The sequence below is a fragment of the Aspergillus eucalypticola genome (genome assembly GCF_003184535.1).
Source record: "Aspergillus eucalypticola CBS 122712 chromosome Unknown BO83scaffold_3, whole genome shotgun sequence".
NCBI classification, from domain to species: Eukaryota; Fungi; Ascomycota; class Eurotiomycetes; order Eurotiales; family Aspergillaceae; genus Aspergillus; species Aspergillus eucalypticola.
The window spans coordinates 1,331,218-1,357,167 of NW_020290277.1; the positions used below are offsets into that span (position 1 = coordinate 1,331,218).

General features: G+C 49.4%; 7 protein-coding genes and 1 non-coding gene across 8 annotated transcripts; 4 read left to right on the forward strand and 4 right to left on the reverse strand.

Moving 5' to 3' along the window:
• The first annotated feature begins 4,863 nt into the window (after window positions 1–4,863).
• BO83DRAFT_134951 (putative C6 transcription factor) lies at window positions 4,864–8,227 on the forward strand. Its single transcript, XM_025526126.1, has 2 exons — window positions 4,864–6,446; window positions 6,501–8,227. Exons 1-2 carry the CDS (start codon window positions 5,074–5,076, stop codon window positions 8,029–8,031), a joined length of 2,904 nt encoding a protein of 967 aa, XP_025392398.1. The 5' UTR covers window positions 4,864–5,073; the 3' UTR covers window positions 8,032–8,227.
• A 433-nt stretch (window positions 8,228–8,660) lies between these two features.
• Window positions 8,661–8,741, forward strand: BO83DRAFT_t53. The gene has a single exon. It is a non-coding gene; the product is annotated as a tRNA-Ser (tRNA).
• Window positions 8,742–14,750: 6,009 nt separating this feature from the next.
• On the reverse strand, window positions 14,751–16,458 carry BO83DRAFT_134969 (uncharacterized protein). The gene is made up of 13 exons (XM_025526127.1): window positions 16,196–16,458; window positions 16,090–16,130; window positions 15,999–16,035; window positions 15,828–15,939; window positions 15,731–15,772; window positions 15,630–15,668; window positions 15,496–15,575; window positions 15,396–15,434; window positions 15,299–15,338; window positions 15,203–15,241; window positions 15,071–15,150; window positions 14,970–15,017; window positions 14,751–14,905 (listed from the first exon to the last, which is right to left on the reverse strand). Exons 1-13 carry the CDS (start codon window positions 16,260–16,262, stop codon window positions 14,901–14,903), a joined length of 669 nt encoding a protein of 222 aa, XP_025392399.1. The 5' UTR covers window positions 16,263–16,458; the 3' UTR covers window positions 14,751–14,900.
• Window positions 16,459–18,387: 1,929 nt separating this feature from the next.
• BO83DRAFT_423547 (cytochrome P450) lies at window positions 18,388–19,002 on the forward strand (the record flags this gene model as incomplete). Its single annotated transcript, XM_025535107.1, has 2 exons — window positions 18,388–18,426; window positions 18,481–19,002. 2 exons carry the CDS (start codon window positions 18,388–18,390, stop codon window positions 19,000–19,002), a joined length of 561 nt encoding a protein of 186 aa, XP_025392400.1.
• Window positions 19,003–19,337: 335 nt separating this feature from the next.
• Window positions 19,338–20,521, forward strand: BO83DRAFT_304727 (uncharacterized protein; the record flags this gene model as incomplete). Its single annotated transcript, XM_025527233.1, has 2 exons — window positions 19,338–19,397; window positions 19,451–20,521. The coding sequence occupies 2 exons, from the start codon at window positions 19,338–19,340 to the stop codon at window positions 20,519–20,521; spliced, it is 1,131 nt and encodes a 376-aa protein (XP_025392401.1).
• A 741-nt stretch (window positions 20,522–21,262) lies between these two features.
• BO83DRAFT_375126 (cupin domain-containing protein) lies at window positions 21,263–21,892 on the reverse strand. Its single transcript, XM_025530386.1, has one exon. The coding sequence runs from the start codon at window positions 21,863–21,865 to the stop codon at window positions 21,449–21,451; it is 417 nt and encodes a 138-aa protein (XP_025392402.1). The 5' UTR covers window positions 21,866–21,892; the 3' UTR covers window positions 21,263–21,448.
• Window positions 21,893–22,171: 279 nt separating this feature from the next.
• Window positions 22,172–23,852, reverse strand: BO83DRAFT_454739 (uncharacterized protein; the record flags this gene model as incomplete). The annotated part of the gene is made up of 4 exons (XM_025536996.1): window positions 22,172–22,558; window positions 22,608–22,667; window positions 22,690–23,444; window positions 23,802–23,852. The coding sequence occupies 4 exons, from the start codon at window positions 23,850–23,852 to the stop codon at window positions 22,294–22,296; spliced, it is 1,131 nt and encodes a 376-aa protein (XP_025392403.1). The 3' UTR covers window positions 22,172–22,293.
• Window positions 23,853–25,037: 1,185 nt separating this feature from the next.
• Window positions 25,038–25,859, reverse strand: BO83DRAFT_385334 (fibronectin type III domain protein; the record flags this gene model as incomplete). Its single annotated transcript, XM_025532616.1, has 1 exon — window positions 25,038–25,859. One exon carries the CDS (start codon window positions 25,857–25,859, stop codon window positions 25,038–25,040), a length of 822 nt encoding a protein of 273 aa, XP_025392404.1.
• Between the last annotated feature and the right edge of the window lie 91 nt (window positions 25,860–25,950).

A 25,950-nucleotide genomic window follows, 5' to 3' on the forward strand; every position in this document is an offset into this window, starting at 1 on the left:
TGCTGCTGCTTACCAACACGATCGGAATGGTGGGAATTATTAGCACTTCGCCGGTACTAATACTACTTACTATCACTAATAAAGTAATATTGGCAGCGGTAGCAGTGTCTGGCCGTCCGGCGGATAATTCTCCGCCTCCGCGCCAGATGATGGAATGGGATGGCTAAAGGGTAAAAAGGCAATTGGTAGCAACCCCGGAAAAGACTTATGCCCAGCCCACTCCACCCCGGGGCCGGAGGTGACTCGGGCAATTTTTTTCTTTTAGTGTGATTATTTTATTTCTCTACTCCGTACTAGCCCCAGCCGGGCGTCAAGCCAGCGCGTGGCATCCTGAGACGGGAAGGAAATAAGTGGCGCCGGATGAGCGAATGGGAGGGCTGACAGGGCCACCTGTAGGATTGACGCCATTACTACAACGGGAGTTGGCTCGTCCTTGGCGCGGTGGATCGGCTTCTTTCGCGTGGTGGTCATTTTGGCTTTTGGGTCTTGTTTGGCTGGGCACAGAGGCTTAGGGTCGCCGAACTAAGGCACGCTGGAGGGTTTCGAGATGTCATGGGGTCACATGGATGACATCGTTGCTCGGTACAAGTCCGTGGGGGAGAACAGGACTTTGTTGCTGTCCCTCCACCCTGGGTGAATCCCGTAGTTACTACGACCCTGGACATGAGGTGAAGTAGCATTGTTGTTCCTCGGGTCGGCGGCCCGTTTGGTGAATATATACTACCCAACATCCCGATGGTCCATGTGACAATTGTCACGGACTCCCCAATGTGACAGGATCGACACTCGGGGTTGCAACAACACTGCAGGAGATGCAAACGCTGACAGGCTCAGCTCACCCTTACCCCATGGGAAACCCCGACGAGGTGCATGCGAAAGTTGGAGATGACAGCGGGTGAATTTACTCGATTCAGTAAAGCAGGGATGAGGGAGCTCTCACAGTCCGATCAGTAAGATGATGATGATGATCATCATCATCATCATCAGAGATGAACAAGTCGGTGATGATTTTGGTGCCGTGAGCGTGTCGGAGAATGCTCCGGGGATGTCCGACTCACCCGTTGCACCGCCAAGGAGTGTTTAGTCATGGGTATTTTGGCTGACTTGCTGGAACGAGAAGAGAGAAGAGAAAATGGTAAGGAAGATGGTGTGAACTCTGGCCAGAAAAGCAAGAGTCCGGAGGGTAATTGCGGGGTCGGTTCGCTTGTTCTGCCTCGGGTGGCGGTGGGGACCAATCAGCATCGCCGGTTGGCCCGACTCAGCGGCCACGGGACAACCGGTTAAATGCAACGCGGGGACTTGCCGGCGGTCACCGATCGGTCGGCTTACTTGGTTCTGTGGGTGTTTGGTTGGAACTACGAACGGGGACTGAATTAGGGTAAGGTGAGGTGAGGTGACGGGGAACGGGGGGTTAACCCAGTAAGCAAGATACCAATTAGGATAACCCGTAGACGGAGAGAGCATCGAAAATCATCAGAGAAGTAGTCGACCCATCAATCGGAGAGGTCTGTTCAGAACTGCATGATTCATACTGTAGGTAAGTACTTCACTGTACAGTCGGAGAGAGAGCACGGTCGGTCAGCAGCCAGTTGCCGCGTCGATCGGGAATCGTATCCCTGCCCCAGCCAATCTTGCCCAAACGGGACGCAGACACTTTTGCTGAAGCAAAGTCCTGCAAGACCAAGGTCCATGGCCCAGCCCAGGCGGATGATCGTGATCTCATCTCGCTTCTCCCCCGCGGGGAGATCCGATGCAGGGGGAAAAGAAAAAGTGAGGGAGGGATGACGCTCTCACGAAAACCGGCAGGACCAGCAGCTCTTTTCTCTTCCCTTCCCCGTTGTACCCTGGCCCTCGCTTCTTTCAGATGCGTCGATACCCGAGGTTCGTCAACCCACGATCGGGCTAGAATCATTTGCCGTCCGTGTCTTTCCCCTCATTTTCGACCCTTCCGTTTGGCCTGACTGGGGGTGGTGTCGTGATGGTTTAATTGGAAGGTGGTCGGTGTCTTGGCCTTTCATTAGTCTGCAAAGGGAATGGACAAGGTCTGTGGGCTAGGAGGTTAGACTTTTGAAAATTCCGGGGTACGGTGGTCTGCTTTTGTAGTAGTAGTTTATTAAGTAAAGGAAAAGGGAAAAAGAGTTCAGGAGGTGTGGGTGGGATGACTTGGTGTGTCTTGTTCACCACAGAAGGAAGAATGGGCAGCAGGCGTAAGCAAGTAGTGAGCTGAGCCCTAGTATTCTCCTCTCTCCCTCCCTTTCATTCTCCTCCCGCAATCTGGTTGGGTTTCTCGGATTCGGGGGTATTGTCGTTTTGGGGCCTCGCGTCATGCAATCCCCGGATTTTGTAACGGTTTACGGGGCGAACTCCATTCCCATGCCATGCGAGGTATGAGGGATCTGACCTATTAATATAAATCCGGGGAGGGTACTACGCTTGCTGGAAGGTTACTTATGTTCGACCGACCCTTTTTTTTCTTTTTATTATTTTTAATCTGATTTTAAAATACTAGGGAAAGTAGTGTGTCTGACCATGACACACAGCTACTAACTGACTACTCACCGGGCGAACTCAAGGGCCGTCATGTTAGGTAATGGAATGGGCAGATGGCGGTCAAGTGACGTTCCACAACACGGCTGCTGGTAACCGGCATCTCGGTCGGTCGGTACAGGTACGAAAAGGTAAACCCGGAGCCATCGTATGTAGTCATTTTTTTAGGAATAAATGCCCTGTTCTTTATTGATAAAGCTCCCTCCACGTAGACAATACCATCATCGTCGTCATCATTCAATTTTATTTACAACCGTGTCTCGAGTGATGTGGAAGAGTGATGACGGGGATGGAGCAATGGGCATGGAAACACAAGCCACTTGAACCGAATGGCATTCGGTCGGGCCCTCCGCGCCAACTGGCAGCCGAGCGAGAGAATCCGCGTTGGGTAAGATTGGATACGCAGGCGTGACCCCATCAGCGCCACGGGGACAGGCCTCTCCGGACGGAACCCCAGTATTGGAGTCAGGCATGGCGTGTAAGGTAATTTACCCGACGCCGCCTCTTCTCAAAACAATAATAATATATTCTATTTTATTTTATTTTCTACACTTTTTCCATGTCTCTGGGGGAACTGAAGGTGTTGTGTGTTGCTCTCTTTACCTCTCTTTCTTTTTCTCTCCCCCCTATTTCCCCATCTGACCACCCATCGAATTTCATCATCCACCATCCCAGTGAGCAGTGTTATTTACTACTACCCTTCCATTTACTTACCTTTTCTTCTTTCCTCCTACTTTCTCAACTCACATTCTCCAAACCACTACTCTTCCACTACTCCATCTCTCGGCAGTCGGAATCTGGCTCCACCATTCTCCGGCCGCTCGGTCGCGTCCTTGCATCCTCAGGCCGCACTAACCCGCTCCGGACTAACTTGGGTCGGGCCTCCGCAAATGCGGATGGGCCTTGCCTATTTGGGTCGATCCGTTCTGCTGGCTGCTTTTTTCTTTTTCTGATTTTTCCTTTTTTTTTCTATTTTTTTTCTATTTTATTTTATTTTCTTTTTTCTTTTTCCCCCCCCAAAGTCAGTCTGTTCACTCGCCGTCGGCCGGAGTCATCCTGTTCTAAACCTGAGGCGACGGGCGGCTCTCACCATTCTCCTCTGGCTCTGGCTCTGGCTCTTCCCCTTCCCCCATCTTCTTCCTTCTTCACGAGCTTCCTCTGCTTCCTTTTTCTACTTTTTCTCTCCTCCTTCCCCTCTTCTTCCTTTTCTTCTTTTGCTTCTCATCATTACTTCCCCTCTCCTCTTCCCCACAACCGAAAATCCCCCATCCCTCCCCTTCCCTAATCCACCCGACACACATCCTTTGGGCTGATTGACCTTCCCCCAAACTTCACGTTGCCGGTCCGGTGCCCCGACCCTGGGCCTCACGCTACTTCGGCCTCCCCCACACTCCGCGTATTCCGTTCAAGGGGAGTTTTAGTCAAAGCCTGGAGGAACACACACTCACACTGTCACGCACACTCATTCCCCAACACCCAGTATCTACTACTACTGACCACCACCACCACTACTCGTACTTCTTCCCGGAACCAACCAACCCTGTCTGTCTGGTGGATAACTATCGGCTGGCGGCTTTTATCCCTACCTTGCTGCTCTCTCTCTCTCTGCTTCTTCCCCCAAATCTCTCCAGTCCCCACTCTAACCTGACCCTCTTACCCGACTGGACTCCATTCTCTCTGCCCGTTACCCACGTCGCACATTATTGGTGACATCGTGGGTTGAATAATTATTCCTCCTTCCTCTCTCTCCATTCTTCGATTCGGCTTCCCTGGCTTTCATTTTCCCGTTCCCCGGCTGTCGATTTATTCATTATCCCACCCTTCGCTCCACTCATCCATCTCCCTCCCTCCCTCATCCTTTTCGTTTTTCCCTCTGCCTTCCGTTTGCCGCCGCCCACCCATCCATCCTCTCTGATCTACTAGTTAGTACTTCTGTACTACTACCGCTACTCCGCGCGCGCGCCCTGTGTCTGCCTCCTCCCGACATCATCCCCGGTATCTAGTCGGTGTTGTGACTGCACTACCCTCCTTGCTTCGTCGTCCAGATTTCTTTTTTTTTTTTTTTCCTGTCTGGCATAAGAGAAGCCGACGCCAGCAAAGCGCATTTCCCCCAAAATCAAGGTCAGTTGCTACCGTGGGTGGATCCCCGTGCACACATATAGACACACCAACACACACAATCCCTCTCCCTCTGTTCATTGTTAGTCGGGGTGGTACAGAGTACTGACGGCAAAAATACGACAGCCGCGGCCGGTCATCGCTGTCGCCCCTTGCGACCCAGACCGTCTGGAGTCTGGTTCGGAATCCCGGGGAAAAACTACCGGAGAAATACGGCGGACGTGAGGACAATCCACTCGTGTCAACAGTGGTCCCGGGGACGGCCTTGTCCCTCCTCCTCTCCCTCCTCTTCCTCACCTTCTCTCCTTGTCTTTTCCCTACCTCGTCGCCTGTGATCTTCACCTCCTTCCCACCTACCCTGCCGGAGAGACGGGCATCCCGTCTCTCGCGCCCGCCTCTGTCGTCACAATGCGATCCAGTATCGCCTGCGCTCGTTGCCGTCGAAGCAAGATAAAATGTGTCAACGCCGGCATCGATACCACCTGCCGCGCCTGTGAATCCTCCGGTCGAGAATGTGTATATCCCGCCCCCGCTATCGGGGTGGGCGGTGGTGCGGCCAAGCGAGACCTGGCCGCGCTGGCGGAAGGCGAGGAACGGAACAATGATTGGGATAGCCCCAAGCGACAACGATCTCGAAAGGCCCCCGGCATCTCCTCGTCTGCCGCAAAGGATGGCGCCCGATCCGCACTCGACGTGCTCGATTCGGCGATCCTCACCACCAAGGTCTGGGATGCGGTCTTCGATCTCTTCCAGTCCCACTTTGCGACCATGCTCCCCTTCCTGCATCCTGCCTCCTTCATCGGTCAAACGCGCCAACTCTCCACCCCCTCTACCAATTCGTCCACCCATCCAGAGCACTCGCGCGATCCTGCGCAAAGTCCACCTGCGAGCAAGCCGGATCCCAATCCGCTCATTCCCCTCGGTGTTCTCGCACTCACGGCCCGTTTCCACCCCCAACTGGTCGCTTTCCACTCTCCACCATCCCCCGGAAATCCATCCAATCCTCTCGTCGCCTCGGAGTTCTATGCGACGGCGTTGCGTAGCCGGCTGGCTGGCGTCGACGGCGCCAGTCTCGCGGTCACGGACCTCACCCGGGTCCAAGCATTGCTCATGCTGGCGCTGCATGAATGGGGCATGTGCCGCGGCAAGAGCGCCTGGTTGTATGTCGGAATGGCCATCCGGCTCTCCCAAGCCATGGGTCTTCCCTTCGAGCTGGAGAATGAGCTGGCGTCTCGCGACGGGCCCCGGTCGCCCGTACTGAAGACGGAGGTCGAGATGTTCGGTCTATCCCGTCGGCCGGTGGAGCCCAGAGAACAGACCTCGGATGATATCATCGCGCTAGAGACGAAGCGTCGCACCTTCTGGGCATGCTTCATTCTGGACCGTTGCTTAAGCAGCGGCAAATATCGACCGCGTATGATCCGTGTTAAGGAGCTGGGTATCCAACTTCCCAGCGATAACGCCTTTGCGTTTGGAGAACGGGTCCGCACGTCCCGTCTCAGTGAGCCGGCTGCCCGCCGCCCGCAATCGTTCGGCTCCCAGGGCGTTCAGATTCCGAGCATCCGGCAAAGTCTGGGTGCTCTTGGTGACGACCGGTTACCGAGTAATGGTGCTCCCGATCCCAAGTCTTCGTGGTCGCCTGTCTCGCGACGTAAGGATTCCAGTGAGGATGAAATTGATCGATGGGAGGTTGGTGCCGAGGAATCCGTGCTCAGTCGGGTGATTCGTATCATCCGCATCTGGGGAAGCATTGCCAAGTGGTCTTGCGCTGGGGGAAGAAGGTAAGCTGCCGCTTTAAACGATTGTCCACATCGAAAGTCTAACCCCAGATACAGAAACGAACAGTTGCCCCCATGGCACCCAGACTCGCGTTTCTCGCAGCTTCGAGCGATGCTGGGCGAGTTCCAGGATAGCCTCTCGCGCAACTTGCAGTACTCTCCACGGAACACGGATACGCATATCATGTATAAGAACACGCTCTCCCCGTATACGGTGATGCATGTGGTCTATTTTCTGTCGGTCATTGTCCTCCATCGTGCGTATATCCCATTCCTGCCCGTACGATGCTCGGAGCCGGTTGGGCCCTTGGACGAACCGCTGTTCCCCGTCGAGAAGCCCGGTGTGGCAGAGGCTTTCTGGCGTGAGAGCGCTCGGGAGCTCTTCAATGCCGCCCGGCAGATGATTGACCTGGCGGTCACCTGCCAAGACCGCGGCGTCCTGGTCGAGAACCCTCTCGTCGGGTTTGCTGTCTATAACGCCGCTTTCATCGGCGTGTATGCGGCCCACTTCCCCCACATGGATCCGGATGCCGCTTTAGCTCCAAGAGACCGTAACACTCAAGGCCAGGCACAAGCCCGTAAGGCCCTTGACATCCTGCGCGATATGCGGCTGCGTCTGAAGATGGCGCGGGGTTGGTTCCGCACCCTCAACCGGCTGCATAGTTATTTCGCTAAGGTCAAGCGCGATTTCCGCCGCTCCTCGCGTAAGATGGACATGGATGGCGTTGATGTGCATATGAACGGGGTTCGTCCGGTGCGTGAAGGCGGCGCTGGTGGAGGCCTTGAGGAATTCAAGCTCTTGGAGAAGTTGTTCTTGGAGTTCGGTATCATCGAAGACCAACTGCCTGATAACAGTACGGAGGATGATGGCCTGGCAGCAGTCAGTGATCGGGCTACCAACCTCAGCGATGCGGGCAGCAATGCTGTTCGCAGTGAAACTGGAGATACGGGCGAGCCTCCACTGGATGGTGCAGGCGGACGCCGTGAGTCTTGGGTACCCATCAATAGCCCCGGGATGCCACTCCCTGGCCCGGATGGGGAGCGACGGCCTAGTCTGCCTTTGCCCCCAGGCCGCTCCTTGCAGTCCCAGTCTCCGTACTCTCTACCATCTCTCCAGCACCATCCTGACGCAGGACTATACAACTCGTCTTCCCCCAATCTCCCATCTCTGGGACCCCCTGGCCCGTACGGTGCCCCGCCAACAACGACGGCAACAGGGTCCTCACAGTATGGGGCACCGCCGCCCAACAACCGTTTGCAGCCTCTCAATTCGTGGCTGAACAATCGTCAGCAGCCTCCTCCGCCTTATTCGCAGTCGCTGCCGCCCATCAATGCGGCTACGTCACACAGCTTGCCATTGCTGCCCCCACCTGGCTCTGTCGGCCACCCGGGAGCGTCACCACCGGTAACACTTGATGGGCTTGACACGGTCAACACCAACGGGTTGTGGTCGACCAGCCTGGGCGGAGATGATGTGCTGGCGTTTTTGGAGGGATGTGAATACGACCAGCTGCCGGCGACGACGCCGTCGGAGGTCGGTGTTCCGGTCGGGTGGCTCAGCACGGTGTGGACCGAGTTTGCCCGCTGATGGGGTGGATACATACTCCCCACCATTGCATTTTGCCTTTGTTGCTTTGCCTTGATTATCTCTTTTTCCTTTCCTCCATTCTTTGCTGATGATTGAGCGATCCTTCGTCTGTACCATTATTTCTTATGTGCGGCTTCTGTATTGTATGAATATCTATGCGCGCTTCGGCGGACTGACGAGACCACGCGACACTTCTGGGATTGACGCGATGTTTGAGGGAACGCGGGAATTTTTTTTTTGTTTGTTTTCGAACTTCGGACACCTGGTCTGGGAAAAAATTGGCATGCGAGGGCCGGATGGGTTCTGATTGATGCGATTTGGATTTGATTCCCCTGGCGCCCCTGGTGCGGGTGACGAAAGGATGGAATGGGATGGGCCGGGTTTATGAATGTTACTTTGACAGCGCGGCGTCTGGCTGGTTGATTACCTCAGTATAGGAGCATCTAGTACCAGGACATCCTATCAATTTCGTTGCTTTCGAGCAGATACCAATGGATCAAATGAGTAGTTGTAGGCTATCCTTATCTAGATGTCTAAATGCGAGAAGTCGGTGAACCGTTAGATCTGCTGTGGTAGACAGTATTGCCAAGTATTATGTATTGTCTAAATGCTGCATCTTTCATCAAATAGTCAGTGTGGCCGAGTGGTTAAGGCGATAGACTAGAAATCTATTGGGTTCGCCCGCACAGGTTCGAGTCCTGTCGCTGACGTTTTTTTGTTTTTGTGTTTTCTGGCTTCACCTCGGGTCGGTTCCACGGGAGCTTCAATTTAAGCTCCCGATCGATTAGTCCGTTAGTTAATCGTCGCTCAGCCATGTGGTTTGCGGATCATCGCATGTGACTGTGCCATCCATGATTTCTTTGTCTTATTGTCTCAGTCTTCAAACCGTCATCATCAAATACCAGGATAGCTATGATATTGTCTTTCATTCATGTTAGATTCTCGTGTGTTGTTTTGGGAGTAATGGACTAGTTAAGTATTTTATCTACTAACTAAATATATATCCTGCTATTACTACAGCCCACAAAGGGTATATCGAACTTCGGTCCACACTAATGCCCTTCATTAAGTTATTACAAGCCATTTTATACTAATGGACAAACTTTATCGAACTAAAGCATAGTATAATATTGATTTAATACCCCAGAAAAAGCTTAATCGCCACGCATCTGGAAACTACTAGACACTAGCGCAGGGACTGCGTGGTTCTAGGCTTATGTGCATGATTTTATCTTATCTGCACATTTACCATAAGAGCTAGGAATATAATAGACCAGAATACTTCATTAGTCTTGTTCATTAAGTCTAAGTGCATAAACCCCTAGATTATTTTCATAACCATCATAGGCCGCATATTTTCCTCCATTGTAATATTTCACTGATATGCCACTAGTATTCTTCCTCCCACTTTTATTTAAAGATCCTAGCATCTGGGCAAAATATCATAGTAACAAACACCCGGATTCCGAACTATCATCTGTACCGCATCCGAGCATTTCTCTTCACACACAGTCATCTATGTCTAAAGGTATTTCTTCACTCTTCCAGATATACACCTCCCTCTATTCTCTATTCCGAGAAACCGACCCATCATTCTAGGGAGCTAAAGTATATGACCTTCCTACTGACCATCTCGTTGGTCGTCGATGTTGCGACTATCACTGTCGCGACCATCTCTGTCGCGTTAATTACTCGGATAGACCTGATTCCCCAGTACCATCTTACGCTGATATCTTACTGTGTCTGGGTCCACATAAGCACTGCTGACCCTAAGTAGCTTTCAAGTTCTCAACTGGGTCGGTATTGATAATATCATTTTGCTCAAGTCAGCACTCATATTAGTCCATATTGAATCGGTGAACTTCGGTAGATTTATCTTTTAAGTGCTTAGCACGGTCGGAATTCTTTGTTTGTATATTGTATCTTTGCATATTGTAAATATATGGAGAACACCGTTCGCGATAGGTCACTTCGCGATGAAGAATAACTTGATGCGGGATGGATCTTTGGTGCTTGTCCCGAGTAAACAGGACGTCCAGAATGGGAAGAGCGGACGCTGGTGGAGGGGGAGTCATTTTGATTTTGAGGTTGGTTGGCTTCTGACTCCGGGATGATTTTTCATGGGGTTTTCTGTAGATCAGCGTTTGTGGAGTTTGTATCTATTAATGTTCACCATGCTGACATCTTCCTTGATGTCCCTTGGTTGGCTAATGGACTCAGAAGTCGAGCATATCCTCTCCTTATGGCCAGTTGTTTGATGAGCTGGACGATGGGGTAACTTTACCTGTGGCGTCTGTGGAGACTAATGGTTCCGATTGTTTTCAATGTCAGGGAGGATGTTAACAGGATCTCCGGAGGACGCTGTAAAGAAGGATAATCGAGAAGATAATGAGCTTAGGAGGAACCCTTCAGACCTTTAGGGGGCGCGGCCGAGTGCAGTTGTCATCGTAACGATTGACTGTGCAATCCACCCAAGCATTCCGCTGAACAGGTTACCTGGTCCTCCTGTACCATTAAACGCACGACTTTTCCATCATAATGTGACTTTGTTGGCTCATGTCATAAAGAATATTGAACTAGGAATATGTTGCGATTATCATGACCTACCAATATCGTACGAACCGCCTTTTCTTGGGCTTAAACGGTAAGGTTCCCAACGATAACCAGAGTTTGACCTTCCTGGCTGAATCCAACATTGAGCCGTTGCTAGTCGGCAATAAACCCAACACTGCTGGAATTTCCCGACACCTTCGTCAGCATGAAGATGACCATGGGAGCTTCTTAACTCTAGGTAGGATATATCAACAATTAGTAAAATTGTCACACACCCCTACGAATGAGCCTTCCGACCAAAGCTCGCAAACCCGCATTCAGCAAAATAAGCATGACATCTTTTGGATGAATATGTTGACCATCATTCGTCCGATAGGCGAACACGTTCTTGAGAAGGTGCACAGCCACCAGTTCCTGCGACTGGTTGGACCAAGACCAACTGCGGTCGATGATAAGAGCGAAGGCCGATCAAGTTGATGAATAGGCGACGAATTCCTAACACACTTTATTAAGTGTTCAAAGATTTCGGCGAATATTCGAAAAACGTCCGTCCCATACCTTCCCGACGCGCTGTACGCAGTCAGCATAGCGACCATACTTAGCTTATTATAGCCAATTACGAAGTGAAGATTTCGAAAATGTGGCCGTGATTGCGGTAGTTGGTAAACAGCATTATGCATGAGCGAATGCATTTAATAGCCTCTCCATCAAAGACCTCTTCAAGTACAACGCGCCCTTCTTGGACGGCTTAACTGATATTCGGGTTAGCAGAATTTAGTCCATGTAGCCAATCAAGACAATTGCCTTAGTCATTGGAATTAGAATAATGGTAATAAATTCGTCTTCTTGGCATTGACTTGCCTTGTCGCAACCTCCTTTGTGCATTGCTGGGCAGGGGCCGTATGGATTGAGAGTATATAAAAACTAAGTAGACCGAATATCTAGCATATTAGGAAAAAGAATAACAATGAGCTGTTCATCTTCCCGAAGAGCAAACGCCACCACAACAGGCTCGAAAGGTGAACGTCTCATAAGAATCTGTGACGCGATCTTAGATATAGTCAATAATGTTCTGTTCAAGACACCGACGACACACCATTCATAGTGCCCCTTGATGCCTTTGTGGTTCTCATCAAACAATCTAATTGCTTATCTGCTGCAAGTCAGTCTGACAAAACCCACCGTACTTGTCGGTGATAGCGTGGCTCTGCGGTATCGAGCCTGAGGATGTGAGTTCGAACGTTCTTTAGCTATTATACCATTATTCGTTAAAGTGACTACCTCTTGTCATATCAAAATTGTATGGTCGCATGCGGAACCGGACGAGATAGCTACGCCAGCCTCGTAGTCGCTCGTCCCGTTGGAGGACTTCCATCATTTCCTCAGCAAGATTGTCCACAACCTTTGTTGGACCCAGTAACCAGAAGAGTCTTGCAATCAAGAGCCGTCATTGAGCAGACAATAACATTGGTTGTACTGGGTTGTACATTTCCCGGAGGACGTTGGATCAGGCTAACGCCGCAGACTACCTCTATCTGCAAAGTAATAAAAGCCTCTCGGTTGGCATCGTCAAGTGTGACAGTCTACGAAATGTGTTACAGCCTCTATTAGTGAAGCTTTGGTATCGAAGTCGATATTTTCCGAGTGTCAAGGGAAAACTAGCCTCGATTACCAGCCTCGAGCTCGGTTCCATGCGCAAGAAGTGTGCGCCTTAGCGAGAACCCCTGGTGAAACCTTCGTTCATTGGTATGCCCAGTTGGCGGTTAAAATTTTTGAATTGTGGCTTTTGCCTTTTCGTCTTTGAAAGGCCATAATGTAGCGATGAAATCATCGCGCCATATGTGACTGGAGGCGCGTAGTGGTAGATCGTCCATGTCGTTACTAATGTACCAGCGAGGTTCTTTAGCGATTAGCGCTCGTGTGGCGTGCAGGGAGTCAATCAGGGTATGCTTGTTAAACTCGCTGATGTTGCACAGTAGTCCATATTCCCAACTGATGTATGCTTCCTGGAAATCTCGTATATGTTGTTCTGCATTGACTTGGGGTTTGACTAAACGAGTGAGGTATGATAAGAAAGTATTTCGGGTGAGCTAAAGCTTGGAAACGCGGTCAGTGTACGGGGGCATCAGCTGGATGCTTGATTCCGCTATCATCTGCCCATCGGCTATAATGTCAATCACCAAATCTACCGGGGTAAATGTCATTTGGGCGTCCAGGAAATCTAGTTAGCATATAGATGTGACAATGTCTAGTTTTACCTCATTAGGCGCACGTTTGGGATTATGTCTGTCCCTTGGAGGACAGAACCGGCAATAGAGTCACTCTGAGTGACAGCTCTCAATCTGCTTAATTTTCGCATGGAGTAGTAAATCTGGCGAAGATAATCCGAATCACATTATGATGCTCTGGCTGTTGAGATCAACCCGGTCATGTTCATAAGAAAGGATGCACATATACTATCTACGGCCGCAATAAAAATTGAGTGGCCAAACAACCAAGACAGAGGCTTGTGACTCATTGAAACTGACAAGTCAGTTGCCACGATCGCTTGTCTCTTTGTTTTATTGTGTGTTTAGCTGCAGTATTGACTATTCACGTACATGCGGCCTTGTGTTGCATCACACGTTGATTTTAGCGAGCCTGAAGGACTTGACAGCGTCCAGGGTCTTATTGTTGCTTCGAACAGTGAAGCACCCGGCAAGACAACCTAGCAGGCCACATCATATAAACTGTGTCGAATCGAATACTGAAATGTCGTGCGGCTCCGTTGCCCTGAAAATGCTGTGCCCAAATTGCGTACTATTGACAGCCCGAAACCCATATCTGTGCACCATGTTTCATGACACTAGGTGGCATTGAGGAACTGATGAGCTACCCCTGAGATTGTGGAGATGCCCTCATTTGCGAGAAAGTTATCATATCCAGCTCCAGTTCTCTGTTGAGTCGATGCCTCGCCAACCTGGCTTTGTCAATTCTGTAGGGGAGCACCGTGGCTGCGGGTCCATCGCGTCGGAAATGTATGACAGCGCAGATCAGTTTGTCATTATATGTGGAGCCCATGTACCAGAGAACCCCTTGGGTGAGTGTCCTGCGCAGTCACTGATAAAACTTTCCGATCAGGAAGTCGCCGGCCTTTGCGATCATGTCGTGGTGAAGGGCGAGCTTGAGTTTGGCCTCGCGGGAGGTGTATCGAGGAAGAAGCTGAAGCGTTTTCTGTATTTATCGCGGCGGTCATTCTTTGAGGCCGGAATATGAAGAACACGCGGTCGCCGTCGTCGTCGCCGCCGTTGTCGTCGTTGTCGTCGTTGTCGTCGTTGTCGTCGTTGTCGTCGTTGTCGTCGTTGTCGTCGTTGTCGTCGTTGTCGTCGTTGTCGTCGTTGTCGTCGTTGTCGTCGTTGTCGTCGTTGTCGTCGTTGTCGTCGTTGTCGTCGTTGTCGTTGTCGTCCTCATCGTCGAAGAACACCAGGATGTGGGAATCCGTGCAGAGCCATGGGAGTTCATGATGGTGCTTGGTGGCATTTTATTGTGGGCCATGGCGACAGTACCACAATTCTTCTTATTCCCGGAGTTCGTGATGCACGAGATTGCGATCTGACTGTCCAATCCATCGCGGCCGTAACCACCTTATAGCTATCTCTATAATCAAGAGAGATAGGTAGGTCGCAATTCCACCAGTCGACGTTCTTGAGCGTATTACAGACTTGTTAAGCTGTACTGTCAAAGGACTTTGGATCTTGGCACACATCAACGCGCTTGAGCATCTTAATCCATTGGCGTAGACCCTCCCGAGAGGGCGACTGATTTCTTCTTATCAAGTTGATGTAATTATTTGTGTTGACTGTGACAGAAATCCATAGCCAGAAAGGTTCCCTGGTATAGGAAAATGACCTGCCGTAGCATTTTTTTTCTCTGGGCTGATGGATATGAAAGGCCATCGCGTGCGAATGCGATGCCGAATCTCGCCGCCTGTGTAATTCCCGATCAGTTGCGTGGCTATCAGAACGGATGAACGCCATGCGATGGAGTGGTACTAGAGATCTAGGGATAGTCGCTGTTCTGTTGGTGTTGAAAGTTGCTGGCAATGTCGTTGGCTAGTCGTTTTCGATAGCGCTCAGATTCAATATGTCGTGTCGCTTTAATACACTCTCGATATAGCTGGTGTCTCCCCCGAGACTAGATAATCACACGGAAGACTGAAAGTGGGTCGTACTCTGGCTTCTATAACGGCGAGGGGAATCGGTCGGCTATCTTTGGCTCAGGAATGGCAAACTTTGGCGTTGGAGGCGGAGAGATGGCGACAGACGGAGGCGATGAATTCAGTCTGTAGCAGCCAATTGTTAGTTGCCATGTTTGGCTGGAAAAATAGTTGGCGATGAACTACCTACCGGTAGGCTGAGAAGGAATCCAACCGAAATCTCTCGAAGAGAGCCGGCCTGCCAAAATCAGCAAGATGCCAACTCATCTTCGATATGAGATAGGTACATACACAAGTACAAAGAAAGAACAGCCAGACTTTCGAGGAGAGCCGGCAAGGGATTGTAGACCACAGCTCTCGAAGAGAGGTGGCTGAAATCATGTTAGTCGAGTGCTGGGCAATATGAACAGCAGTTATACTTACAAGAGGTTAAGTAAAAACCACACTCTCGAAGAGAGGTAGCTGGAAATCATGTCAGTCAAGTGCTTGACTCTTCGTCATAGATGGTAGTGTACTGACCAAGGTGTTAGTAGAAGACCACACTCTCGAAGAGAGGTGGCTTGGGGATCCATATCAGCCAAGTTCTGGGTATATCTGGAAAAACAGGAGTGCTTACAACGGGGTTTAGCAGACCATCGCCTCTCAAAGGGAGGAACTGATGATATGATCAGTAGGTTGACACGGGATAATGCATGTGAATAGACAGGTGTACTCACCAATATCTGCTAGGATAAACCGCACCCTCAAGGAAGGTAGCGGCTGAGTATATGAAAACCACATTCTCGAAGAGAAGTAGCTGGAAAACATGTTAGCCAGGTTCTGGGTATATCTGAAAGACATAAGTGCTTACCACAGGGTTTGGCAGACCATCACGTCTCGAAGAGAAGCGCTATCCTTATAGTCAGTGCATTGTTATGAAGTCGTTTTTGGCAAAGGGACATGTGTACTCACCGATATCTGCCGAGATATACCGCATCCTCGAAGGAATAGCGGCTGATACTGTTGTCAGCAGATTGATATAACAACTCTTTGGAAACAAAGTGCTCACCAAACGTCTGGGACCAAAGAACATAGGAAAAAGACAAGACCCTCGAAGAGAGCTTGAACGAGTCCCTCTGTAGACGCTCGGATGAATATATCGTACTCTCGAAGAGAGGCCGCTAGCGCCTGTCAGTACAATGCCATTTGCCCCTTAGTCACTGGAGGCTCGTAAACATACACAGGGAAAGCAACGAAGTGAAACTCTCGAAGAGAGCCTTCTACTGGGTCAACAGGAAGATGTGAGTGTCGGACCGGACAGGAACGCTCACTAAACCTCGCCTAAATACACCGCACTCTTGGAGAGATGCGGCTAAGACCTGCTGTCAGCCAACTAAACTCTATAAAAACTTCGAAGAAACTGCCTGTGTCACGTACCCCTATTATCGAAGCAGCCAAACCGACCGACGCTCACGAGGAGCAAGACTGCCTCGCGAGCAGTCATGGTCTGACTGTGAACCTGAATTCCACGGTTGTCTAATCAACACGCGAAACCGGGAGGATACCCCTCTGGGATGAGGGTCGTACCTATACAGTAAGTTAGTCGGCTTCTTACTAGGACACAGCAGAATGGTGAAAGGAAGGGGAACGAAATTAGAGTCGAAGACGCGATGCTCAACAGAATAGAGGGAAGAAGGGAGAAGATGGGAACGTGGGGAAAGAAGAAGAAGAAGGCGTAAGCGAGAAGGAGTATGTCTGGTTTGCTGCCCTGTTGCCATTTTCAGCAAGGGGCACAGCACGTGCTCTCCTCAAATACAAGGTTGTCACTCACTTGTCTGAATTGGGAAGAAGGGCTGTATTGTGACCGGGCAAATACTCCTTGAGGTCACAATACTACTAAGGACTACCGAAGTAACAACAGAAGGTATGAAAGACCCTTGTGGCAAATGAGTGCTTATCATGCAATACTCTGCGAGAGGATCACTTCACCGAACATAATGTCCTTATCGAGGAGGTAGACGTATTCTCTGATATACCAGCGCCTACAGCAAAGAACATTACCAAACAGGGAATATTCGCTATGAGAAACGTGGGATTGAAGTATAGTATAGCTGATGTAGATCATATCCATGGGGACTAAAAGGTAACTTGGAGCTGAATACTATTTACATTTGAGACCTTAGACAGAGGGACATTGGGAAAAAGGAAATATGAATAGATAGCGAAAAGAAAAATGATGAAGAAGGGAAGAAGATTTGGGAGGAAAAGTGGCCGTATTTATATTCGTGGAGAGACGGTGACTGTCTTGCTTGCAATGGTGAAGTATGATGCTTCGTGTGAAAGACTCCTTCATAGAATGCCCCTGCATTGATAGTATCCTACCTCATTCATCTGATTCTATTCCCTCTTCCGCGTCAGCTAAGCACAGTATCCTGATATTGCTTCTGGGGAACCATGGTCATCACCGTCCCCGAAATACTAACGTACCACTACAACATCACCACTATCTGACTGCGGTTATACCACTGCCGAAGGTACCTAAAAACCACATCAATTGCCGACTTGATAGGGATTTGGTAAACTGTGATAGTAAAGCACTTGGCACATAGATTTGATTTACTGCAGAGCATTTCATTTCTCAGTTATTCAATTCATGATCAGAAGATATTTGGCACTGACGGGCTTCACTCAAGAAGGCTTCACTGTAGTCATACCTAAATTCCCTCCTACAATGCTTCCCAGAATTCATCCCTATCTTGGCATTCTCACCATGCCGAATTTCGATTTCACGTTCAGATTGGGCTGATTGCATGTGCCGATATACGAATATTGGACATACAGAACAAGTTAGAAGCGCCAGAATAAACTTTATGAGAACTTATCAAAAAGACTTGTCGGTTCAACATATATGTTGTTTCTCGTCCTGATACTGCTGCTTCAGCTACTATGCGTCACTATCACCAACATCGGCATCACTCCGCTGGCTAATATTTGCAGACAATAGCTTGTCACCTCACCCATCCGTAAAAATAACCAGGTGCTCTACACTTTTTCATCCATCAGCATCCGATCAATTTTATTGACCGACTTCCTCGCCAGCATGGCTTCCCGGTAACGCGTTGGATGAGAGAACTTCACGGGACGCCGTGTCTGCTTGCCCTTGAATCTCAACATGTATAAAAGGCAACCTGTATGCTCCGCATGCAAAGGCATGCGTGGCTACACCTGTCACTCGCGATTCTTGTCAGAATGGGCGGCGGAGAAGTGAACATTTTTTTCCCTATATCAGTGTTTACCGCGAGGCTGCGACGCTGCATTTGACACTGACACTAATGATAGCTAGTGGTTACTGTGGTGATCTACTGATGCTTTGGCTTTATATCATTGATCCGCAAAGAACTGTACCGCAGGTCGGTTCGCCTTCAATCAATCACTCACGCAGTCTAATTTGAACTAAATTAAGTAGATACTTAGCCTCAGACGTTGGAACGAATCCCCACTCGTGCTGTTCTGTGCCTGATTGCCGCCCGGGGGATTTTCACCCCATCTCCCGCATGACCTCTCACCATCCTCCGATCCATAATCCTTTTACTCCATTTTCCGGCTTTTCTACCACCACACTCAGCACAATGGCCCTCATTGCCATTGTAGCCCTTCTAGTTATCCTTGTAAGTATTTCAATCTCTTCTTAGGAACCTGGACATCACATCTGACAGGAACAGTACCTCACCATCCTCATCATCTACAACCTCTACCTCCATCCTCTCTCCATCTACCCCGGCCCTCTGCACTGGCGTGCTTTTCGCTTCCCTTTCATCCACGCCAATATCAGTGGCCACCTGCCCCATCGCATCCGGGATCTTCATATCCAATACGGTGACATCGTCCGCGTCGCCCCCGACGAAATATCTTTCCTCGACCCCCGAGCCTGGCGCGACATCTACACAGACCGCGAATTTGTCCGTCCCCACCAATACAAGGACCAACCTCCCGGCAAGACTGCCGCGAACTTGATAGCATGCTCGGAGGAAGAGCATGCCCGTCTTCGCAAGAACCTCGCACCGGGGTTCTCCGAGAAATTTACCGCCTTGCAGGAGCCGATTGTTCAGAAGTATATTGACACGCTATTCGACAAGCTCGATGCGAAGATTTCTACTAGGGAAGGCGAAAAGAAAAGTGCTGACGTGGACCTGGTAGAATGGATCAATTACCTCGCTTTATCAAGTCCTATTCAATATAAGTAGAGGTCGAAGAACTCATCGCTACCTGACTCATCGGTCTCCATGGAAATCACGAGTTTACAGACAACCCCGGAATCACGCACTAGTCATAGCTTAGTCACCTCATAGAATTCATAGTCTTACTTGGATATTGCATCAACTTGAGCTTTCACATAGTTATTAGATAAAGATACTGTCATAAAGGGTGGCCACTTACGATAGTGTGATAGTCCCCCCACCAAGTTTCCTAGCACTACTCGCAGACCACCATCTACTTATTCCCACATCATCACCAACCATCGCACCAATTTCTAGGAAGAGAAATTCCATCATCTCCTATGCCTTTTTCTGTTTCCATAATGGCCGAAAAAGAGAACACGCGTGGTATTTCATCACTTCCCCAGGAACTCTACGATGAGGTGAATTTCTTTTGTCTCTGTCTTGCTACCGTGACTTGCTAAACATGAATTAGGTTACGATTTTCTTTGCAAATTATGGCCTAGAGGCTGAAGTCCGAATTGCACGGTTGATGTGCCTGCGTTTAGTCAGTGTGTCATTCAATCGAAGCGCCACTCGAGTTCTGTTAAGTGCAGTACGCTTGAGTGTGAGTCGCCTGTTAGAGACGCCTCAACTTCTCCACGTGCAGTCTCCGAGCAGCATAAAGTCCATATTTACGAGTGACCTCCGTCGATTCATCCGCTCCCTCACAATTTTTTCCTCTGATTGGTTCGCCAAGGCTGTGAAACGACCTCATAACAATCTCTATCGATGCCTAAAGAGACTCCCTTCATTGCAGTACTTTGAAATTAACTACCGCAGCAAATACCCGCACGCAGTGGTATATATGCTCTGGGCCCTTGAACGTGCGCACCGATATCTTCCCAAATTAAGAGAAATCAAAATCGATTTACCGGCGTACAGTTCACCCAAATATCTGGCCCCCTGTTTCCGCAGGCTCGAGGGCGTTCTACGCACATACCTGCCTCAACTTCAACACATTGATATCACGTTTGTCTCTGACTTTTATCAACTCATGCACTATTTCGTAGACCAAGATTTCCTTCATCTTTTCCGCCTTGGCCGTGGGCTAAGATCTATCCGCCTGGTGGGTATCAGCACCTACGCCAACTATCCTGAAATCTATAATCGGAAAAGTTGGCTGCACCCAGACGCTCCAATTGAGCACATTGAACTAGATAAATTTACTGCACCGTTCGAAGTTCTAGCAAGGATATTCAACTATGAGAGAACCTTGGTGAGTCTGGACATCCGCAGAGTGTTTCTCTCGACGGGTGAATGGAGAGACTTTTTCCTAAAGATCCGCAAATTCCCGTTGTTGTCACATCTGCATATCTATGCATGTTATTATGCCGATGATGGGATATATTTGGCCCGCTGCTTTACCAAAAAGGATGAAGATGCTGCGCAATCTGCTTGTGAAATGACAAAGAAGAGGAGCGAAGCCTTGCCCCGGGGACAAGTGAGGATGATATTTCCAAGGCAAGCCGCGCAATTGAGCAAGCATGGTCTTCACTTGCACTGAGCACTTTAATATGCTACTTGCTCTACAACTTTAATTGAACTTATTTGCTTCGAAGGCAAAATCGATTCTTTATATCTCTAATAGCCCGGTTAAGTCCATGTAGAGAGCCCCTATTGCGATGCTAGTTATACAAGCGCTTTAATGCCCGAGCCATGAATATACGGAACTATATGTCATAGAAAAAAAAGCCTATCAAAGATTTGTCTACCAATTCATAAGGTCTGGCAAGAGGCTCGAATCTGTCATAATGCTTCCACTAGGAATAGCATCACTCTCTTTCACAGCGATAGATTTTAGAGTGGCCTGTTGAGTGCTCATCTAGTTACATTTGTATATTATTTTGTGTCTTAGTCTAGTAAATGCTCTAGCTGGACTCCGTAATAGCCGTCCAAACAGCAGCTTCTTTAACGCATGCGTCAATTTTTCTCAGCTGTTAGGTAACATAGACTTCCGGAAACAGTATTGCAATGAATGAGATATACCACCGCAGAAATTTTTGGCATGATAGTGTGGCGAAGTAGCCAGCGATACCCGAGATTGCTGCATGCCCGTGATTGGGACTAACTGACAACGTATCTATCTATATCTCGGTCGAAATATCATATGCCTCCCCAGGACTTAAGAAGTGTGCATCGTAAAATGCCTTGATAAGTTCCTGGAACTGCCATCCCTAAGCATTCGTGTGCATGAAATTTCGGGTTTAATTGGATTATGATTAGGCCAAATTCATGATGAACATGGGTCTGATTCTCGACACTACCAGTGATGACTGGCTTCTGTAAGCCAGCGCACGAAAACTACCCACAATATTAACTATAGACCACCCAGGCTTCTCAACTGTCACGAGCCATCTCCCCAGCTCCATAAAGCAGACCATATCCCAAACTGACACCTATATCTTAGCCCTCACCTTCCCCTCCCCCTCCTTCACCCCCATACCCTCTCAAATCGATAAACCACATCCCCAAACGACCCCGTCGGAAAGATATAAAACCACTCCAACGGCTCCCCACCCAGATTAACAACCCCATGTTCAGCATCCCCGGGAATAAACACGACCGTGCCCGCAAAAACCTCATACTCGTTTCCATCGATAAATACATGCCCCGATCCCGAAGTAATGTAGTATATCTCCGCTTGGGTGTGCCGGTGGCGACAAAGATGGCCTGTGCGGGGTGGACAGACTGCTAAACCGGCGCACATGTCGGAAGTCGGTGTTTGAGGGGAGGAGAGGAGAGTGCGCCATGTTAGGTGGCCGTGGGCGGGGTTGGGGAATGATTCGGGTGGGAGGGAGGTTATGGCTTGGCGGTGGTGGATGACGGGGTGGGTTTTTTGGGTGGGCATTTTTGGTGTGTTTGGTGTTGAAATAGGAGCTTAGAGGGAGAGGATGGAGAGCTAAATTTAAGGTACCGGGGGATTATAAAGTCAAGTGGAGTAGCCTCGTATGACGCATTGGGTGAGTTGGCACCGGAGGGGTTCGGAGGTGATATGCAGGTTTGATGCATGTACATTAGGGTGGTTCCGAGCTTCATAGAAGCTCATTTGCTCTGTCCTAGACGCATATGCACTCTTCTTCTTGGAAAACGGGCTAGGCTAAGGAATAACTGAAGTCTACTAACTGAACGTAGCTAGGGAACTATAAATAGCCCAGTTACCCCTCATACGCTATTTTCTCCGCATCAATGGATCATTGATTCGGCAACCAGTAAACCAGACCGAAGATCAACACATAGCGTCATAACCCCGATTGGAACCTGTCGGCTTGCCAGCTCCTAATCATTCACTGCAGCCGCATACGAGACTTGAAATACAGCCCCGGTTTGACACGCTACCTCGCCCACGATAGCTGCAGATTGCGTCGCACCAGCCTCTTCGCTGGTAAGTTCATACAGATGGTACGACGTAGACATCAACTTGGGAATAAGGAGAAGTGCCTTGAAGACAGCACCCACTGCCCGCCCATCACTCGGTAGCAAATCGGGGAAGTTGCTCGTGGTAGCCGCAAGCTTGCCATAGACGGGTGTGAATCCAAGGAAGCTGGTGGCAATATCAGGTCCAAAGCAAACGCGTGAAAGCACCTTCATACCTGAGTCCTGGATGGGATCCTTGGGTGCCAGGAGGTTGCTGGCTCCCACGCTTGCCACAACTATGAGCTTGATGACCACTACCAACCCGCTGAGGGTGCCTGAGCCTCCATGAACAGGGCGATGTTGCCGATGAACAGTACCATTCCGCTCATGGCATTTGTGTACACGTAAATTGACTGCTGAGTGGTTTGGGAGAGCGCGCGCGGAGGAGTTACTGTTGACAAAAATAGCTGTTCCAACTCGTCCCAGCTGCTGGCTGCGATGAGAGCAGCAGAGGTGTCATCGTCGGGCAAAGGGGGTTCGTTGTGTATCAATTTGTACACGACGGTATAGGCGACAGGTCCAATCCACATAAAAATATCCAAGAAATAGATATCGGGGACTCCCAGGAGATTCAAGATGTCGGAGATAACGGGGATATGGAGCTTGGTGTCCAACAGGGACATGCCCTTATCGGCAAAGCTTTGGATGAAATCAATCAATGCATCCACAACTACTTGTGCGCTCGATAGCACGCCGTCCACGAACATACCGACTAGGCGGCGCAGTACCTCCTCGATACTTAGAGAGCTGAAGTCGGTGGCCAAAGTCTTCAGCCGACTGTAGGAATCTCCCAGAACCTCCCCTTTTGCAGATAGTGCTCCTAGCAGCTTAGTGACCAAGTCTTCAGTCACACTTGCTGAGGGAGCATCGCCAACGATAGTGAGGTCGTTGGCATGGTTGCTGAAATGAGAAGACACTAGCTGCGAGCCCGATGTCTGGTCCTCTGCTGGATTGGCGCTGCTGCCCGCCGCCGTCTCGCTGGCAGGGTCCCCGATTCTCGACCAACTTCTCAGCTAACATCAATATCGCCACTGCCCGATAACTGGCGTTATTATGCTAGCAAATACACCGGTCGACGATGTGGACCTGTAGCCTATGCTCTTAAGATTAAACAAGCGGGGTTCGAAGGGCCAAAACTACCATCTTGACCCGATGGACCTTACTATATTGATTATTGACGTCACTCAAGTAATCAAGTATCATAGTCTGCAGATGCGAGAGTCCTCTAGGTTACCTATAGTATTGAGTAGCATCAATACGGCTTTTATCACAACCCAGGGACTGATAGATCTGAATAAAGCACACCTGCCCCTTCTCAGAAGGTATACTTCGTGCCTCGCATATATCACATCTCTCCGTCCTCAACTCACATTTCGAGTCAAAGGATCAGGTGACCCTCGCTGCAGTGAATGTCTCAGCATGTATTATTCCACGTATTCCACGTAATGCAATGGTAAATTACGTCCCTCTATTCATGCCCAGTGACCTTCAATATAAACAAGATCTGGAAACCCCACAGTAGGACAAACCTGGGTGGTCTAGCGGTTGACCTTTCGCGTCGGGCCTTACATGGCACTCTGTGGGAGGGTCCCGCGTTCGATCCGTATCGGGACCTTGTCTTAGACTCTGAAAAGTGTCGCCTCTTTTTTTTGTTCTTCTCTTTCTTTTACGTGTTGGTGTATGGGATCATGAGGCCTCCCAGAGGAACTCGACTCGCCTACTTCGCTCATCTGTTGTTGTAATTGATCTCACAGCTTGATGATTTTGAACTAAAACTATGCTACCAGCTAAATTGCGCATCTACACGCAGATCAACTTCCTGCCATGATTAAAATTACTTGGGCTGACCCGGATGGTGTAAGAATTAGGTGCCAAGGTTCCTTCCCATGGAGTTTCCCGTCAACAAGCACCAAGGAACTTCAAAGTTAAGGTTCGCGGTCTTCTGACCTCGTATATGTTATCCTATCAGACCCTTCGACTGTACCCAACGCAATTTGAACCATGGTCCAGACTAGCTCCATCCGTGTGGAAAACTCAGCCGAAGGTATAATTCTTCTATGGATAGTGGTTCGGAGCATAAGCTGGTTACGTGGCTCCTCATGGGTAACCTCAAACTTGTCTACGGGGACATATCACATCAATAGGAAGATTGTATGTGATCAGATCAATTATTTTAGCTTACTATGGCAGAACTAGGATGGTATCCGTACCCAGAAAGAGACATAATACACAAGAACGCCATGTCAGATACTTGGGGAGGAGTAGACTACAGCGAAGAAGAAAGACACTTCATCGTTGTGACTAGCACATCATTCCCAGTGATACTGTAGGCTGGCAAAGGACAACATTGCAGATACGGGGCTCGCAAGTAGTTTGTGGCTGACGTAGCCCAATAAATACTCATCAGAAAGAGAAAGAAAACAAAAGAACAAAAATATTAGATGCCAGTGCAACTTTCAGAACGTCCATCTTGTTAGGAGCAATGGAAGGATTCGAAACCTGGCTTTTTTGTGAGTTATTGGATGCCAAGATTCCCATTCATTACTTCGCTCCTTCATCGTCTTAGTAAGGGTTGGTTATGAATGATCTCCAACACAGCTGCCAGATCAAAAGGCGTAGGCATCCAATATGGCTCCCGTCTTTACCAAATCCTCATCCTCGACAACTAGCCAGCCTTTACTCTTCATTTCATCCACCAGCTTCCTCTGCTTGGACGAGGCCGAAGCACGATTATTCGTTTTAAAGGAAACCTCGACGATGTAATCAGTTCTCTCAGTCTGGGAATTCACCATGTGCCAAACCTCAAGACCGATCGGCTTACCGTCCCACGACCCGGAGTAGCGATCAACATGAATCGGGCCATGAATGACCGACCGCTGCAACGCGTAAGTACCCCAATCATGAAGTTTCCAATGCTTGAACTTGTTTGGCGCTTCCCTGATTAGCATCTGCCGCAAAGTGTCTGCTTTAGGGAATTCTAGTTCGTTGGGTAGAAATCCATGTAGCTTCTTCTTGCTGGTCATGGACAGTATCTTTTGTTCGTAACCCCATTCAACTTGTGCCTTGAACTCCCGACTGTCACCAGCGGGCTCATTGTTGAAACCCTGCAAATTGGCATGGATGAGGATGCTATCAATATCGCTGTTCGTGATTGGGTAGTGGTGTCTGTACGTAAATTCGACAGCGCTATCGCCTTGAGCTTTGCGGACGCTAACGCTCCAGCCGGCCCCGAACATTTCCTTGGTTGGGTTGTCGAGAAATTCTATGACCTCCATGATGGGGCTCGGCTGCATGTTGAAGGTAGATTGGACGTCGCTTCTCAATTCAATGCTTGGGGTGAGGATCTCGGCTGGTTCGAGAACGAGTCGGATTTCGTAGTCAGGCGCCTTGTTTTGTGGCAGTATACCTGACGGGCGCAAGTGACTCATTGTGACGGATACTCGTGGGTGACTTGGTTTTAGTGAAACGGTGGTTGCAAACGCGGTGCAGTAAACAACGTGCACGAAACTGGGTGCAGGA